At 40.2% G+C, this 15,154-nt stretch overlaps 3 protein-coding genes across 4 annotated transcripts in view; 2 read left to right on the top strand and 1 right to left on the bottom strand.

Moving 5' to 3' along the window:
• The window catches only part of tecra (trans-2,3-enoyl-CoA reductase a), a 7,125-nt gene extending 2,539 nt beyond the window's left edge, over nucleotides 1–4,586 (bottom strand). The window contains exons 1-10 of one of the 2 annotated variants that reach the window (XM_014025120.1): nucleotides 3,929–4,586; nucleotides 3,373–3,424; nucleotides 3,171–3,215; nucleotides 2,964–3,067; nucleotides 1,577–1,692; nucleotides 1,272–1,377; nucleotides 1,094–1,166; nucleotides 966–1,009; nucleotides 833–890; nucleotides 643–722 (exon numbers count right to left, since the gene is read on the bottom strand). In XM_014025120.1, coding sequence (XP_013880574.1) covers nucleotides 643–722; nucleotides 833–890; nucleotides 966–1,009; nucleotides 1,094–1,166; nucleotides 1,272–1,377; nucleotides 1,577–1,692; nucleotides 2,964–3,067; nucleotides 3,171–3,215; nucleotides 3,373–3,424; nucleotides 3,929–4,096 — 846 coding nt within the window. In that variant the 5' untranslated portion in view covers nucleotides 4,097–4,586. Of the gene's footprint in view, nucleotides 1–642; nucleotides 732–832; nucleotides 891–965; nucleotides 1,010–1,093; nucleotides 1,167–1,271; nucleotides 1,378–1,576; nucleotides 1,693–2,963; nucleotides 3,068–3,170; nucleotides 3,216–3,372; nucleotides 3,425–3,928 lie in introns of both variants that reach the window. The other variant, XM_014025113.1, reaches the window with a different exon arrangement.
• An 884-nt stretch (nucleotides 4,587–5,470) lies between these two features.
• Nucleotides 5,471–9,378, top strand: dnajb1a (DnaJ heat shock protein family (Hsp40) member B1a). The gene is made up of 3 exons (XM_014025133.1): nucleotides 5,471–5,976; nucleotides 7,101–7,678; nucleotides 7,776–9,378. The coding sequence occupies exons 1-3, from the start codon at nucleotides 5,766–5,768 to the stop codon at nucleotides 8,004–8,006; spliced, it is 1,020 nt and encodes a 339-aa protein (XP_013880587.1). The 5' UTR covers nucleotides 5,471–5,765; the 3' UTR covers nucleotides 8,007–9,378.
• Nucleotides 9,379–10,401: 1,023 nt separating this feature from the next.
• On the top strand, nucleotides 10,402–14,977 carry gipc1 (GIPC PDZ domain containing family, member 1). The gene is made up of 7 exons (XM_014025143.1): nucleotides 10,402–10,600; nucleotides 10,981–11,501; nucleotides 11,574–11,759; nucleotides 11,872–12,052; nucleotides 13,638–13,750; nucleotides 13,844–13,925; nucleotides 14,000–14,977. Exons 2-7 carry the CDS (start codon nucleotides 11,202–11,204, stop codon nucleotides 14,149–14,151), a joined length of 1,014 nt encoding a protein of 337 aa, XP_013880597.1. The 5' UTR covers nucleotides 10,402–10,600; nucleotides 10,981–11,201; the 3' UTR covers nucleotides 14,152–14,977.
• Nucleotides 14,978–15,154: the final 177 nt, after the last annotated feature.

Raw genomic sequence — 15,154 nt, 5'->3', positions numbered from 1 at the left:
TTCGGTCTTGTGTTGCTACTTTCAGCTCTTGGTAAATCTTTTTCCATTTTTAGCTTTTAGATACTGTTTTGCAGATTTTGTATTTTGATATTCTAGATATTTGCTACTATTTGCTAATTTTACCATTAGCCTTGCATTTCTTATTTTAGGTTTTAGCAACAAATTAGCTTTTTTTTTAATTTAGCTGTTGCTTTGCTAATTCTAGCTTTCTGTTTTGGTTTTGTTTTAGCATTTTGCTCTATTGCTATTTTAAACTTTATATTAATGTTTTGCTAGACTTAGCTTTTAGCTACTGTTTTTCTCATTTTAGCTTACTGTATATCGACTGATTTAGCAGATAAACTGCAGATTTAAGCTATACTTTTCCCTTTTTAGTGACAGCATTGTTAGTTTCAGGATTTAGCTAGGGTTTTGTTAAATTTAGCTTTTTGATGTTTTGCTTAATATTTTTCAGCTACGTTTTTTTTAAATTTCTAATCCTTAGCAATGATTTTTCTAATTATAGCTCTTCGTTTCGATTTTGCTTAGCCTAGCTTTTAGATGCAAATTTAACTATTAGATACCATTTTGTTCATTTTAAACCTGATCAGTTTTGTGAACTTTTTCACATTAGACCAAAATTGAAACAATGATGAAACTTACCTCATATGTGTAATTTGGACAGGAGACCAACCAAAAAATCCATGTGAATGGATTTTTTGTTGGATAAGGAATCTTCTTGACTTTTGAACCTGAAACAGTTAGCAACCTCAATTCAAACAGAATGCTGCTCTTTACATTTAGCAACAAAAATGTAAAAAGATTAATTTTATTTGTGCATTATAACACTCACCGGGTGGTTTGAGGTTTCGCAGTGCAACRTGGATCGAAAAATTCCCTATTTGACAGAACTACAAGAAGCAAAACAAAGCATCAAAGCTGAGCACAAACCAAACTTACAGTCTATCAATAAGCCTGAAACTTACCAGGAAGATATAAAGACCTGTGTTCACCTGCTGCTGCTCGTAAACTGTTGACATTTTAAAGAGAAATCACTTAAGATTTCAACTCTGAGCGATGAGCAAAAGCAAATATTGCAGCAGTCAGCACTTACAGGGAGTTGTGTAGAGAGGATGGTTGATGTAATATGCCATCCACGCTGCAGAGCACCAGTAATAACCACAGTTCTGAAACAGAAATTGAAGGTATAATAAGTCAAAGTGTCTGGATGCGGCTCCAAACACAAAGTGATTTGTCGTTGGAGTGTGCRAAAACGGAAAAGCGAGCGGCACCTTGAATATGTTTCTGAGAGGCATGGTCCCGTGGGAGATACGGTGGACAAACAACGTCTCCAGAATCCTCTTGATGTAGTGGAAGGAGTGACACATGCAGGCCAAACTGCAGCCAAACACACGCACAAATACACACTTGCATTTTTTTAGTTGAGAATTATTTGTTGTCTTGATGTGGTCCATCACGTTTACCCAAGACTGAGTGTCAACAGAGCAGAACGAGGCACGACTGTTTATCATTTGTGTGTGTGTGTGTGTGTGTGTGTGTGCATGTGTGTGAGTGAAATATGCAAGCTGACACTCACTGTACAACCCAGTGCTTGCTGCTGGTGAAGTCATATTTTGGAGAATAGATGAAAGGAAGGCGGAAGTAGAACATTAGGTAAAGAATCAGYGGACCAAGACATTCAGCAAGAAACACCTGAAATGAGAAATTAATTTCTCTGATGTGAAAAAAACTTATAATAACATGTAAAAGAGAGCAGAAATTGAAATAAAATTCAAATCATTGAAATTGTTGTTGAATAAAAACCCATTCATCAGTGAAAGTAGTCCAACCAGCTGACAGTTTGGGGGTTCGTGTCTGTTTAAAGCCTCAGCAGGAAGAAGACACAGCGTCCACCTGACACCAGCAGCTCCTTTTACTTTGTCACCTTCGTGCCAAAACCGTCGCTCTATTTCTGCTGGGCACATTCGAAGTAAGGATAAAACTGTTCGGCTGTGTCCAGAAATAAAATGAGACATTTTGTGTGAATGCTGACTCAGCGATCGCACAATTTCTTTTGCCTGTTTATAGATTTTTCCATCTGTTTTGAACCTATTTCTTCATATTTTGTACTTTTTAAGCTCTTTACACATCAAAACGTTGGACTCAGTTTGGAATACAATGATTTCTCGTATATCTGACATTACTTTTTTTGCATTTATGGTGCTGATTATTTGGGCTTTTCGCTGCTATTTAGCTTTTAGCTTCTTGTTTAGGTCCTTTCAGCTACTGTTTGGCTCTTTTTTTCTGCTTGTTATGACTTTAGCTATTTCATTTCACATTTTCAGTAGCCACTCATCATTCACACTGCATTTTCACAGAAAAATAGATGATTTTTTTCTGTAGTTACAATATGATTAAATCAGCTGAGTCCTGAATCCGTACGTCCAACAGAACCTTGGCTCAGGAAGCCCRACTTGTCACCTACTGCTTCTCCAGCCACACTAAAGCCAATGAGGGTGCTGGGGGTTGTGTCAGGGTTAGTCAGGACGTCGGGTGGAGAGACCGTGTGGCTGAGGGGTGGGAATAAAGAGGCCCAGTGAGAGGTCAGGGGGATAAACACCTTTGGGAGAAATGAGGCCATGAGATTATATGTCCTGGCAGAGAGGACAGGCAGCACGGGAGGTGGAGAAAGGTGGCCGGYTGACACTGAATCACCTCTACCTGTCACTGAGGAATGGTATTTATACTCGGAAGCTTTTACGTGAGCGAGAAACTTTCTCTTTAGATTTGAAGCACAAGAACGGCAGAAGTGGGTTAGTATGCTTCAGAATATGAAGTGCACGTCGGTGCTGTTTCTTTAGCTGATTGAACGTTTCTGTAAAACAGTTCAGTCATAACTTCTAACCCTTTCTAATTAAAAAGCTATTTAAAAAAACACAACTTGATGTGATTCCACTGCATGCTAGGCGTCGGCGTGGACTCACTGTCCCCCAGGTGAGCTGGGGTCCCAGGTCGCTGAAGTAGAAGCTGGCTGTGGTTCCAACAGGAAGTGTTTGGAGAACTTCCTCATCCCTGAGACACTTGGCCTCTGAGAGACACAACAGTCACACACCGTCACATCATTTCCTTTGTAAAAACAACTAATCTGGATAAACGAAGTTAAAAAAAAATGAATATGCATGCAGATGTACTTGGATCCAAACGCAGAGACTGTCTAGCAGGATACCACTTTGGATCTGTTAAAAAATACATCAAAAAAACAGTGAAACGTTACTCTTTGTGTTCTAAAGAGATCATCTATGTAGGTTCATGCTGACGTTTTTCTTAAATTTTTTTACACACTGTTTGGGCCAAAGATGCGTCAAGTCCCAACAAAAATGGATCTGAACTTACATGAYTTGTGAAACAAAGCTTTAATATCCAAAACAGTTGATGTCGGTTCCACCTGCAATTTAAAGGTCCGTCGTGAACAAATATGCTTACCGTGCTTTAAAATGAACATTCATCTCCCCATCAACACTGTTTTATTTATTTATTTGCTTCTTTAGGGCTTTCTCATGCTTGTAGTTTTTTCCCCTCTTTTTAGCTCAACATGATTTAACATGTCACAGTCACAACTCTACACATCTATACAAGCTGCTAATCCTGTTCATCTGTCTCTACGATGTGCAGTGCAGGCGTGTGCTGAAGCTCAATCAGATAATTCCYGTCAGAGGAAAGGGGAATTTTCACCTCTTAACTGTGACCCTTGCTAAAAAAAAAAAGAAAATACACACAACTCAGTCACAGAGCACATACTTTTGGATAATTATTTTTGAAAATTCTTGTTTTTTTTCCTTTCATTTCTATCATTTTTTGAACTAAAGCTCCTGTCCTAACCTAACCATAATGTCTTAAATTAAAATGAGAGTCAGAGTAAAAGCTGAGTGGGAGARCGTTCATCACACACCTTGTCCAGCAGCAGCAGCTTCTCTTTAGTCTTCAAGTCCACAATCTCCACCTCAAAATAAACGATCCTTTTAGCCTTTTTCTGAGGTTTTGGCTTCGGCCTGGGTGCTGGCTTCTTCTCGGGTTCGGCTCCATTTGTTTTCTTCGCCTCTAAGGCCAGTAAATCCATGACACGGCTTGATCCCAAACCTCAGCAGCTTTGTGAAGGAGTCGGTGATAGTCCAGTCGGTTTGTCTTCTGCTGGTAAAGGAGGAGCAGCCTCACCTATACAGTTTATCAGGAAAAAGAATGATCCCTCTTCCAGAAATTGGGGGCAGATTTGTGAGAAAAAAGTGAAGTTGGAAAGAGTTTTTAAATCCAAGCCGATCTGATTGTGAGACCATGCAGCAGGCCTGCTCATCACCTGAAAGCCTGTTGGAGATCCACAACCCCCCAACTTCATGCACTGAAGACGAAACTGGAGAGCCCCAAGACATAATCCGTAGTGCGCCACTTGCAAGGCTAAATATAAGTTCCCTGATTCGCTCAGCAGCAGCAGCTTGGTAACCTCATGAAGCCTCATGCAGCTCAGTGACAGATGCCAATATGATCCCATTAGACGGGAAGACTCACCTCCTCTCTGCTTCAACTGGTCCCCAATAAAAACCCGATCCACCCAGTGARAGATCTCTGCATGCAAACACACCCTCCCTTCCTGCAGATCACATGCGAGGCTGATATTCTCGTCTCCTATAAACTACAGATCACAAATATTCATATTCATCTCAGAGTCTGCACAGTTCAATGCATTTCTGCTCTAAAAGACTTCAATAAAGCTTTGCAGAGGGAAGGAAATGCTGACTGGGAGAAGATCAGAGATACCTTTCATCACACTGGGTCAGTGCATCATCTCACATAGCCAACTGCATATCTCTATTCAATGAGCTATTTATAACAGGTTTGAGCTGTACACGCAGGCAGTAAACAGCCGTATGAAGTATTCTAAGATCATATTTGAGTTTTAGATGAAAAACATTCCTGTTAAACCTCATCTAGCTTACAAATTCACGACCAGCAAACATGAAAGAGTTAAAATAACATCAAATATGTGAGGGGAGGTGATTCGTTGTGACACACMGACCTCTGATCTGCTGGATCTCGTTTCTTTTCAAGATCTGATGCCACAATTTATTTCCCCCCAGAATTTGCAATATGTGTAATGCAACTCTTAAATAAAACAAATCAGTTTTATTTGAGGCAGATTTTATAGTATGTTTTCAAAACAAGTGAGAATTTTCTTTTATTTTGAAGTTTTACAATTTACTTGGATGGAAGCGTGATTAAAATTACTTTTGTTTCAGCTTATACACCGCTGCTACTTGTGTAAGGAAAATATTTGATTTAAAAAATACTTTCTATAAGATAAACAACACAAGGTTATTCAGAGGGGAGTAAACATTCCCGCCATGGACGACCTCTTCCGCTTTGTCATCGGTTTCGCGAACGAAACCGGAAGTTACTGGGAGGGAATCCTCTCGTCTCTGTGGTGACGACCTACATTTATCAGCTGCACGAGCTTCTTCCAGAAGTTTCTCTACCCGGCTTCTTTCCTGCGCGGCTGTCGCACGAAACGGAGGACAGTTTGTTCTTTTGTTGATTTATTTTTAAACAATTCGTTTTTAATTATTTTCCCTTTTTGCCATCGTTTAGACTCAAAAGTTTATTTCACGGACTGTCACAATTTGGATAGAAATTGTTTGATTGAAGGCGGCGAAGCAAAAAGAAACTACTGGATATCTGCTCTGGAGAAATGGTTTTATAAAAAAAAAGGGGGTAATTAAAAAAAGGCAGGAGGAGTGATGGGTAAAGATTATTACAGTGTGCTCGGGATATCCAGAGGTGCGTCCGAAGAGGAGATAAARAAGGCGTACAGAAAACAGGCTCTCCGCTTTCACCCGGACAAAAACAAGTCGCCCAAAGCTGAAGACAAATTCAAGGAGGTGGCTGAAGCTTATGATGTCCTCAGCGATGCCAAGAAAAGGGACATTTACGACCGATACGGAGAGGAAGGTACCTGAACTGCTCACACAACTTGTTAGTCTGTTGYACGACAATCTGGAGTGGATTGTGTTTCACATTCTGTCAAAATCTGTTGCAAACGTGAGGCTGATGTTGTGTCCCAGGTGAGCTTAGAGCAGGTGAGGCTGCTGGAAGCCACCAGCTCACTGCTTTCAGGTCATAAAACACACAAATTTACTGCCTGAGGTTTGTTGTGACCCCAGTAAGACCCTCTCCTCGTCTGATAGTTCATTAGGTCATAAACATTTCTTTAACAGCAGCTGTACTGGTCACCAGTCTTGTCCTSTTGTGGTTTTATTTCACAAAGTCCTGAAGCATTTATCAGACAAATTACTAAGAGTCGTGACAGGTTAATTGAGGGGTAGAAAAATATATTTTTTTAAATTTTCATCAAGAAAACAACACAGCTCTGAAGGTATCATAGTGTTTTTTAAATGTAAAGTAATACATAATACAGACAGTACATAGAAGACCTGGTACTAACTGGAACCCCAGCTGTATTATTGGGATAAACATTATTAACAACCTCACAATTTGTTGTTTAAATGCTTCGTTGTCGATTTCCTTTTACTAAAAATACACAAATAATGCACGGAGTCCCTGTGGATAATTTGTACAGATTTATTTTCTTGCCCATATAACAAGTAATAGTATACTTAACATTTTTGACAGTTAAAATATCGGTAAATAATATAATTGCGCAATAATACTTGTGCTAAACATGGAGATCCAACATAAGACCAAATTTAATTTAATTTTTTTAACCAAATTTCCCTCTGGGATCAATAAAGTTATTTTTGAATTGAATTGAAGACAATCATAAAACATGATAAACTGCAGGAGAGCAAATCAATTCAGAGGATTTTCTGATGTGATAATGAATTGGGAAATATGCAAACATACTTACTATGAAATGACTTGTTACCCTGTACTTACATACTGCTATAAGAATTATTAGCTGTAAACGAAGGTGTACCTCATGGGCCTGTGTCTGTACTTTTTAAGTTATTTATAAAACATGATTTCTTAAAGTTAATGGGTAAAATTCTTAATGATTTTTGTTACTCTTCGTGTTTCCCCTCAGATCATTGATGATTTTGTGTTATTTCCTACAGGATTAAAGGGTTCTGCTGAGGGTGGAGGACCCACCGGTCGGCCCACTTTTAACTACACCTTCAGCGGAGACCCTCACGCCATTTTCGCCGAGTTCTTCGGAGGCCGCAGCCCCTTTGATCACTTCTTCCCGACGGCTGGGGATGAGTTCGATCCCAACGACCCCTTCGGTGCGTTCGGCATGGGCGGGATGGGCGGCGTGGGCGGGTTTCACCAAGCTTTCAAACCCCACCCCGGCGGTCCTCTCAGGGCGCACGAGAAGAGGCAGGACCCCGCTGTGGTGCACGAGCTGAACGTGAGCCTGGAGGAGGTTTTCTCCGGCTGCACGAAGAAGATGAAGATTTCCCGCAAGAGGCTGAACCCCGACGGCTGCACCATCCGCAGCGAAGACAAGATTCTAACGGTGAACATCAAACGCGGCTGGAAGGAGGGCACCAAGATCACGTTCCCCAAGGAGGGCGACGAAACTCCCACCAACATCCCCGCCGACGTGGTGTTCGTGGTCAAAGACAAACCCCACCCCGTGTTCAGAAGAGAGGGATCAGATATCGTTTATCCTGCAAAAATCACACTCCGAGAAGTGAGGGCGCCTCAGATCGTCATTTTTTATCAACAACTAAACGATTGTCTAAGTTTAAATGTTTTTTTCTTCTTTCTGTTTTGGTGTTCCTCTCCAGGCGTTGTGTGGATGCACAGTCAAAGCCCCCACTCTGGATGGCCGGACCATCACCGTGACGTCCAGAGAGGTGCTCAAACCCGGRACGAAGAAGCGCATCGTCGGAGAGGGGCTTCCTCTGTCCAAATATCCCGAGAAGAGAGGCGACATGATTTTGGACTTCAGCGTTCGATTCCCAGAGAAACTGGGTCAGAACACACGAGACGCACTCGAACAGATACTTCCCGTGTGACCGCGGGTCGAACGCAACGTCAGAGGAGTCGACGTTTCCCGCGACGCCGCCGCGGCTCGGCCTCGCTGGCAGAGCGGCCGTCATTCCAGCTGAGGCGCTTATTAAAGCTGCTCTGTGTGAAGGAGAGAGTCGAACAAAAAAAAAAGATGTTTTCTTTAGTTTTTAAAAAAGTTCAAGTTGAACAACTTGGAGGTTTGATTTTTGCGATGATCTAGTTTAATAGCTGCGTATGCTTTGAGGCGACTACCTAATGCCACATGCGGACTGACGAATGCTGGCGTGTAAACGCATTCAGGTGGTTTTAATGTGGCGCCTGAGTGAAAACATGGCAGGTGGCTGCGCCTAAACTTACCTGCTTCAAAATAGCAGCATTAAACAGACTTTTCTTAATGGCTTCGTAACTCAACTTCATCGTTTCAAACATTGAAACTGCTCATTTTTAATGCTGCAGGGTCAAAGTKCTGGGAAAATACACCTGAAGTTGTCTAAAGCTGCAACACTAACAGGTGTTTGGATACCCAGAGGAGGAGAGTTGAAGCTGAGGGGCGGGGTCTTATATGAACACTATGTTCAAAGTCTATAAATACTGGAAACTCAGATCAATGAAATGTTTAAAAAGGGTACATGTCAAAATTGTTTATTTTTATAGAGACGTTTTTGATTTTATTTTAGTTTGAAACCTTTTTGTGCCATACAGTTGTCCCGGTGACATTAAAATATGTGTGCTTCCAAAAGTACCACAAGTCTTCTGTAATTATTCAATTTATTGATATACTCCATTAAAATGTATAATGTATAGAAATATCTTGCATGTGATGATTTGAATCCTATTTTTATTGGCCAAGTTAAACTAGAAGACCTTTTTTGTAACRCTTGTACAAATTTGGTGATATCTAAATATTAAAACTTAGAAGAGAGAAAAAAAACTTTTGTTTTAAAGGCCTGAATCTACTTCCTTTATTTTGTATTGTTCAAGAACAGCATTCATTCCTAGATTTCCACTCTTAAGATTAGTCTCACATTAGTTTGTATGTATACTAACAACTTGTTGGACTGTTTTACAGGTGTAAATATGAATATAAAAGTTGTTTAATCAGGAAGTCATTTTATTTTCAGCGGTAACCCGCTGCTTCATTCTGCTTCTCTAAAGAGGAAGAGCTGAATTATCTTTTTTTATTTTAATGCAAAAACGCTGCTGACTCAATTTTTTCTTTCCTTTTTAAAAGGAAACAATTATGTTGTATGTTCTGTTTGTATTTTACTGTTTACTGTTGACCTTACCAACAAAGTTGTTAAAATGTTGGATAGACTTTGTAGTTTGCTCAGCTGGAATGATCTACATTTGCACATTAAAATTTTTTTTTTGAAAACACTCTCGGCTACCGTACTTGTCTGCATCAGTAATTGTTACAATAACGTATAATAATAACGTTAACTTTATCAAATTAACTTTTTTTCAGTGTTTTCCTGTTTCCAGAAAATGGGCCTAAATTAACACATTTGAAATCTTGGCAGTGGCTTGTTTGTTGTTGTAATTCAGCCTGACCGCCAGATGGCAGGAGTGAGCCTTAAGCATTAATACACAAAAAATAAAAACGCTCTTTATAACAATCATACAGAATAAGTAATGGTGTTTATTGAAAATAYAGGAAAGGTTTTCTATTTTTACATCAGTGAAAACACTTATTTATTCAGTTAAATAACTGAAAATGAAAAGTTTCTAGCTTTAAAGCTAATACTGATTTTCTGTACATTAAAGGAAAAAACAAACAAAAGTATTTTTTAATTGCCAAAATGAAAATATTCATACCATTTTTTTTATATATGGCGAAAAGTTTGACAAAAACAGATACTAGTACGTTTTTTTTTTCCGGAAGTACTCAAATGTTAGTTTGACTTGAATCTATTACGTTGCCATTTCAACCAACAACCGCTAGAGGGCAGTAAAACACAAATAAAAATGCAGCGGGTCTAAGCCATTATGGGTTCAGTGTTGTCTCTTTCAAAAAGACTAAAAATACATTTTTGGTAGGAAGAAAAAAAAATCAATCTGACTTTTTTACAAGGGTACGAACAGCTACCATTATTTGGTTTGTGGCCACATGGGGAGTTTAAATAAAACAATTGACAATATGTCGTTTTGCATAAAGCCCTCCCTCCAAAACATAAAAAAAAAAATTTTAGTTGTTATGTAAACACGTTACTATAAAACAAAACAAACAATAAAAAATAGCTTGGTTTTAGAAAAAAATGCCTAAATAACCAGATTTATTATTCACAGTTTCATATTTTCCTGCGCTGAAGTAGAAAATTTCCGAGGGTACGTGAAGGCACCATTGTTCCACCCTGCCTTCCTGGCTGGCTCAAAGCTAAAAAATCTGCAACGACATACCGACACACACACACAAGCACGCACTGTAACTATTTACCGATCTAATCTAATCAGGGTAACTAAATGTGCCAGAAAAAAACGGAGTAATAAAAACGCTAAACTTTATTAATAGTAAACACATTATTTTCCGACAGCTAACGCCAGAGCTGTTAGCAGGTTGAGCTAACACACACAGGAAGGAGCTGAAAGTCTTTACTCCGGGGTAAGAAATAACCAGCCTGCCATGTTTTTTTTTTCTCGTTTACAGTCCTGTTGAACGATCGTGCTAATTAACCTGAAGATTTCAGGGATGTYAACATAGCGATGACACTGACGCTGTTTTGAGTTAGCTACTTTAAATGCTGTCAGCGTTTGTTACGCAAGTGAAAACACAGCTAGCAKCTAATGTTACCTTTGACTAACGCACTGATTGTCCAGGCTGTACTTTGAAGTTAGAYAAGTGGCTAGTTTCACATGTTAGGAGAATATAATCTCAGATTTAGCAGCAGGTTTGGTGTTTCCTCATAAAGCAGCACAACTTGTTTTAGATTCCTTTGGTTTAAATGAATGTAATTGACCTGAGTTCTGGTTTCTGTCTTGTAGATGAGCTCCTTCCTCCTCAGACTGCTGGACTTGACAGATCCAGCTATGTGAGCTGCTCTGATGAGTGGACTCTTGAATCGACACAGCGCCTGGCTGAGACGGCTTTTCGGCTGGTCGACACATCCAAACTGTCCAAACCCTGATCAGGTCTGCGGCTGATTCAGCTGGACAGGTTTATGTTGGTCTGGATTGCGGCGTAACTCCCTCGAGCGGCGTCAGCCATGCCACTGGGACTGGGAAGAAGGAAGAAAGCGTCCCCTTTAGTGGAGAACGAGGAAGCGGAGCCCATTCGCGCAGGCCTCAATGTGCCAGGTGTGGAGGGCCTGGATGGAGGAGTCCTGGGGCTGGGGGAAGCGGCCGCCTCGGAGGGCCTTCCTCCCCCTCCAAACAACATGAGACCTCGGCTCATCTTCCACACCCAGCTCGCTCACGGGAGCCCCACYGGCCGCATCGAGGGCTTCAGTAACGTCAGGGAACTTTACGCCAAGATTGGGGAGGCTTTCGGGATACCACCGTCYGAGGTGAGCCTTCCTCCTCTTCCTTCTTGGTGAACGTGAAAGTTTTCTGTACTTTAAAGGCGTTGTCCCCTGCAGGTTATGTTTTGCACGCTGAACACTCACAAGGTGGACATGGATAAACTGCTGGGAGGTCAGATCGGGTTGGAGGATTTCATTTTTGCCCACATTAAAGGTCAGAAGAAAGAAATCGAAGTGTTCAAAGGAGAAGAYGCTCTGGGGTTGACAATCACTGATAATGGAGCCGGCTACGCTTTCATTAAGGTGACGACAGCAACAAGCACCGATTCATTAGCTACTGTGTGTATTAGCTGACCGAAATGAAGCGTGAGCATCTTTTTGYTGTGTAAATGTCAACACTTGTGCTGCTTTTCAGAGAATCCGTGAGGGGAGCATCATTCACCAAATCCAGGTTATTAATGTGGGCGACATGATCAAGTCGATCAACGGTCATCGGCTCATCGGCTGTCGACACTATGAAGTTGCCAAAATGCTGAAGGAGCTTCCCAAAGGGAGAATGTTTACCATTAAGCTGGTGGAGCCCCTCAAAGCCTTTGGTAATTGAGCTACGACCCCTTTTAACAGTTTTACTGGCTTCTGTGGTTCCCAGAGTTGATGCTGATTATCTGAGGTCTGGTTTTAAAAACAGGGGGGAAAATCCGTACAGTGTGTACATTACTTTAATTAAGTAATAAAAGGCTAGCTAAAAGAATCAAAACATTAGCTAATAACCAGGATAAGAAAACTCAAGCCAAAAGCTAAAAGGCTAACTAAAGGTAGCTTAAGACTAATATAAAATAGCAAATGTCTAACTGAAAGCAGCTGACAGTCAGCTAAAAGTAACAAAATGATAACTAAAAGAGACAAATTCTACTTTAAAGTTAAAAAAGGCTAGCAAAGGTGCTAGATAAGCTAAAAAGTTGACGTGCTGAAAAGCTTGCAAAAAAGTTTAAAGTAGCAAAACACTGGCTAAATGCTAAAAGTCCTAAAGTATTAACTAAAAGCTGAAATTGGTTACAAAAGCATACCTAACATTACATTTAATTAACAAGGCTAGCTAAAAGAATCAAAACATTAGCTAATAACCAAGATAAGAAAACTCAAGCCAAAAGCTAAAAGATTAGCTAAAGGTAGCTTAAGACTAATCTAAAATAGTAAATATCTAACTGAAAGTAGCTGACAGTCAGCTAAAAGTAACAAAATGATAACTAAAAGAGACATTCTACTTTAAAGTTAAAAAAGGCTAGCAAAGGTGCTAGACTAGCTAAAAAGTTGACGTGTTGAAAGGCTTGCAAAAGGTTTAAAGTAGCAAAACACTGGCTAAATGCTAAATTTCCTAAAGTATTAACTAAAAGCTGAAATTGGTTACAAAAGCATACCTAACATTACATTTAATTAACAAGGCTAGCTAAAAGAATCAAAACATTGGCTATGAAACAATACAAGAAATCTCTATCCAAAAGCTAAAACGCTAGCTAAAGGCTGCAAAAGACTAGCTAAAATAGCAAAGGCTGACTGAAGATAGCTGACAGCTAGCTAAAAGTAACAAAATGCTACCTAAAAGAGAAAAGTAGATAAATACTACCTTAAAGCTAACAAAGGTGTTACACTAGTTAAAAACTAGATGTATTGAAAGTGTTGCAAAACACTGGCTAAATACTAAAAGCTAAAATTAGTTACAAAGGGAAATCTAAAAACTACAAACACGTCAAGTTAAAAGTATCAAAATGCTGGCTAAAATGTAATAGTTATAAAAAGACAAACATAAATTAGTAATTTTTGAAACTAAAAGTTTCAAAATCTAAAAGTCACATTGTGCATTTCCTGAGTGAGGCGAATGTTCCATCCAAAAAAAATTAATAAAAGGTTTTCATTTATAAATGGCTAAAAAAGCAAAAAGAGTGCTGAAGTAGTTAGATTGTAAAAAGCGAATAGAAAAATTAAAAAGGGGTAACGTTACTGAATGCAGAYTCATAAATCAAATAACTGCTTGTAAAAGCATCACGTCGGCCCAAACAAATAGAATTTTCTGCCAGAAGCATAACGGCGTGACACGACTGTTTTCAGATGGAAAGTTTTACTTTTAGACTTTCAATTGGGCGTGGAATGCTTACACCAAACACGTTTGTCTGTTTTGTGTAGACATGATCAGTCAGAGGTCAGGAGGTTCCAGGTCGGCCTCGGGGGTTCAGCTGGGGACGGGCAGAGGGACCCTTCGTCTGCGCTCCAAAGGTCCTGCCACGGTAGAGGAGCTGGTGAGYGTTCTGTGGACCGGCGACTAGTTTTTCTGTTTTCAAATCAAATCTGTGGCCTCGCTTGAAGATGCGTGTTTGGATTTGTTCTTCCAGCCTTCTGCGTTTGAGGAAAAAGCCATCGAGAAGGTGGATGACCTGCTGGAGAGCTACATGGGCATTCGAGACAGTGAACTGGGTAAGTCGGTCGCCAGCTGCTGGGGTTTGCCGTGTGGAGGGTGGGCTTTAATAAAAGCTTCTCCGTGTCTTCAGCGGCCACCATGGTGGAGCTGGGCAAAGACAAGAAGAACCCAGATGAGTTCGCCGAAGCTTTAGACGAGACTCTGGGAGATTTCGCCTTCCCGGACGAGTTTGTTTTCGACGTCTGGGGCGCCATCGGAGACGCCAAGGTTGGCCGGGTGTAAGCTAATGGAGGGGGAACRGTCTTTGTGGACTTTACACTAGAAAACACGACACTACAGTCACGTGTTCGTCTTTACTCCACTGTGCACTCCCAATTTTTATTTTTTTTATTTTCGCATTCCTACCCTTTGGGGAGACTAAGCGGATGACGTTGTTACATGAAAGGAAAGGTGACTGCAGTGACTTCCCAAGTGCTTTTATTTGTCTTCCAGCTCTTTTTTTTTCTTCTTTCTTTCATTCATACTTTCCAGGAAAACACGAGCACTCCGAGAATTCACATGAACCTGCATGTTATTGCTGTAGTTTCTGGCAAAGAACCAAGAATAGCAGAGGTTTTCTGAAAAGGAAGAAATGAGAAACAAATTAAAAGAAATGTTGGGTTCTTTTTTATTTTTAAATTTTTTTTTTGTGGGTTTTGGTTTTGTTTTGCGCCGTGTTGCTCCACTTTGTAAATCAACAACGGAGGTGAACGGGCGGGAGTGCTGCGCTGCTCTGAGCCACATGTTACAGTGGTGGGTCAGTTAAAACATGCATGTGCCGTTACCTTTTCTCCTCTACATCCTGTCGAAATGACRWCGTTGGTTTTATTTCAGGAAAAAAGGGGGTCGTCGTGGAATCTGCACTACAGCTGTTTACTGTTAACTCAGCCGTTACTGTAAGGAAGTTAGCTTCAGTGTTGAAATAAAATCAGTGTTAACTTACTGAAGGTCACTACTTGAGAACGAGCAGTTTATTGGGTCTTTGTTGACTTTTTTTTTAAATCTAGTGCTTTTATATAAAGGTGATGTGACGTCTGCAGTATTAAAGGGGTTGTAACAGGTTGGAGTGGTTGGGAGAAAAAACCCTGGATTTTCTTATTTTACATTCCTTTGATTTGATTTATTCTGTCGGTAAAATGGACAAAATGACTTCYGTCGTGTTTTTGTCATTTGTGTTGATCGCTTAAAGGAAACAAACCGTCTTCGACTACTTTGTTTAGGTAAACACATGGTTAAAAAGTTTTTT

Source organism: Austrofundulus limnaeus, unplaced genomic scaffold, assembly GCF_001266775.1.
Source record: "Austrofundulus limnaeus strain Quisiro unplaced genomic scaffold, Austrofundulus_limnaeus-1.0 Scaffold4, whole genome shotgun sequence".
Lineage (NCBI taxonomy): Eukaryota > Metazoa > Chordata > Actinopteri > Cyprinodontiformes > Rivulidae > Austrofundulus > Austrofundulus limnaeus.
This window is presented reverse-complemented; position numbering and strand designations above follow the sequence as displayed.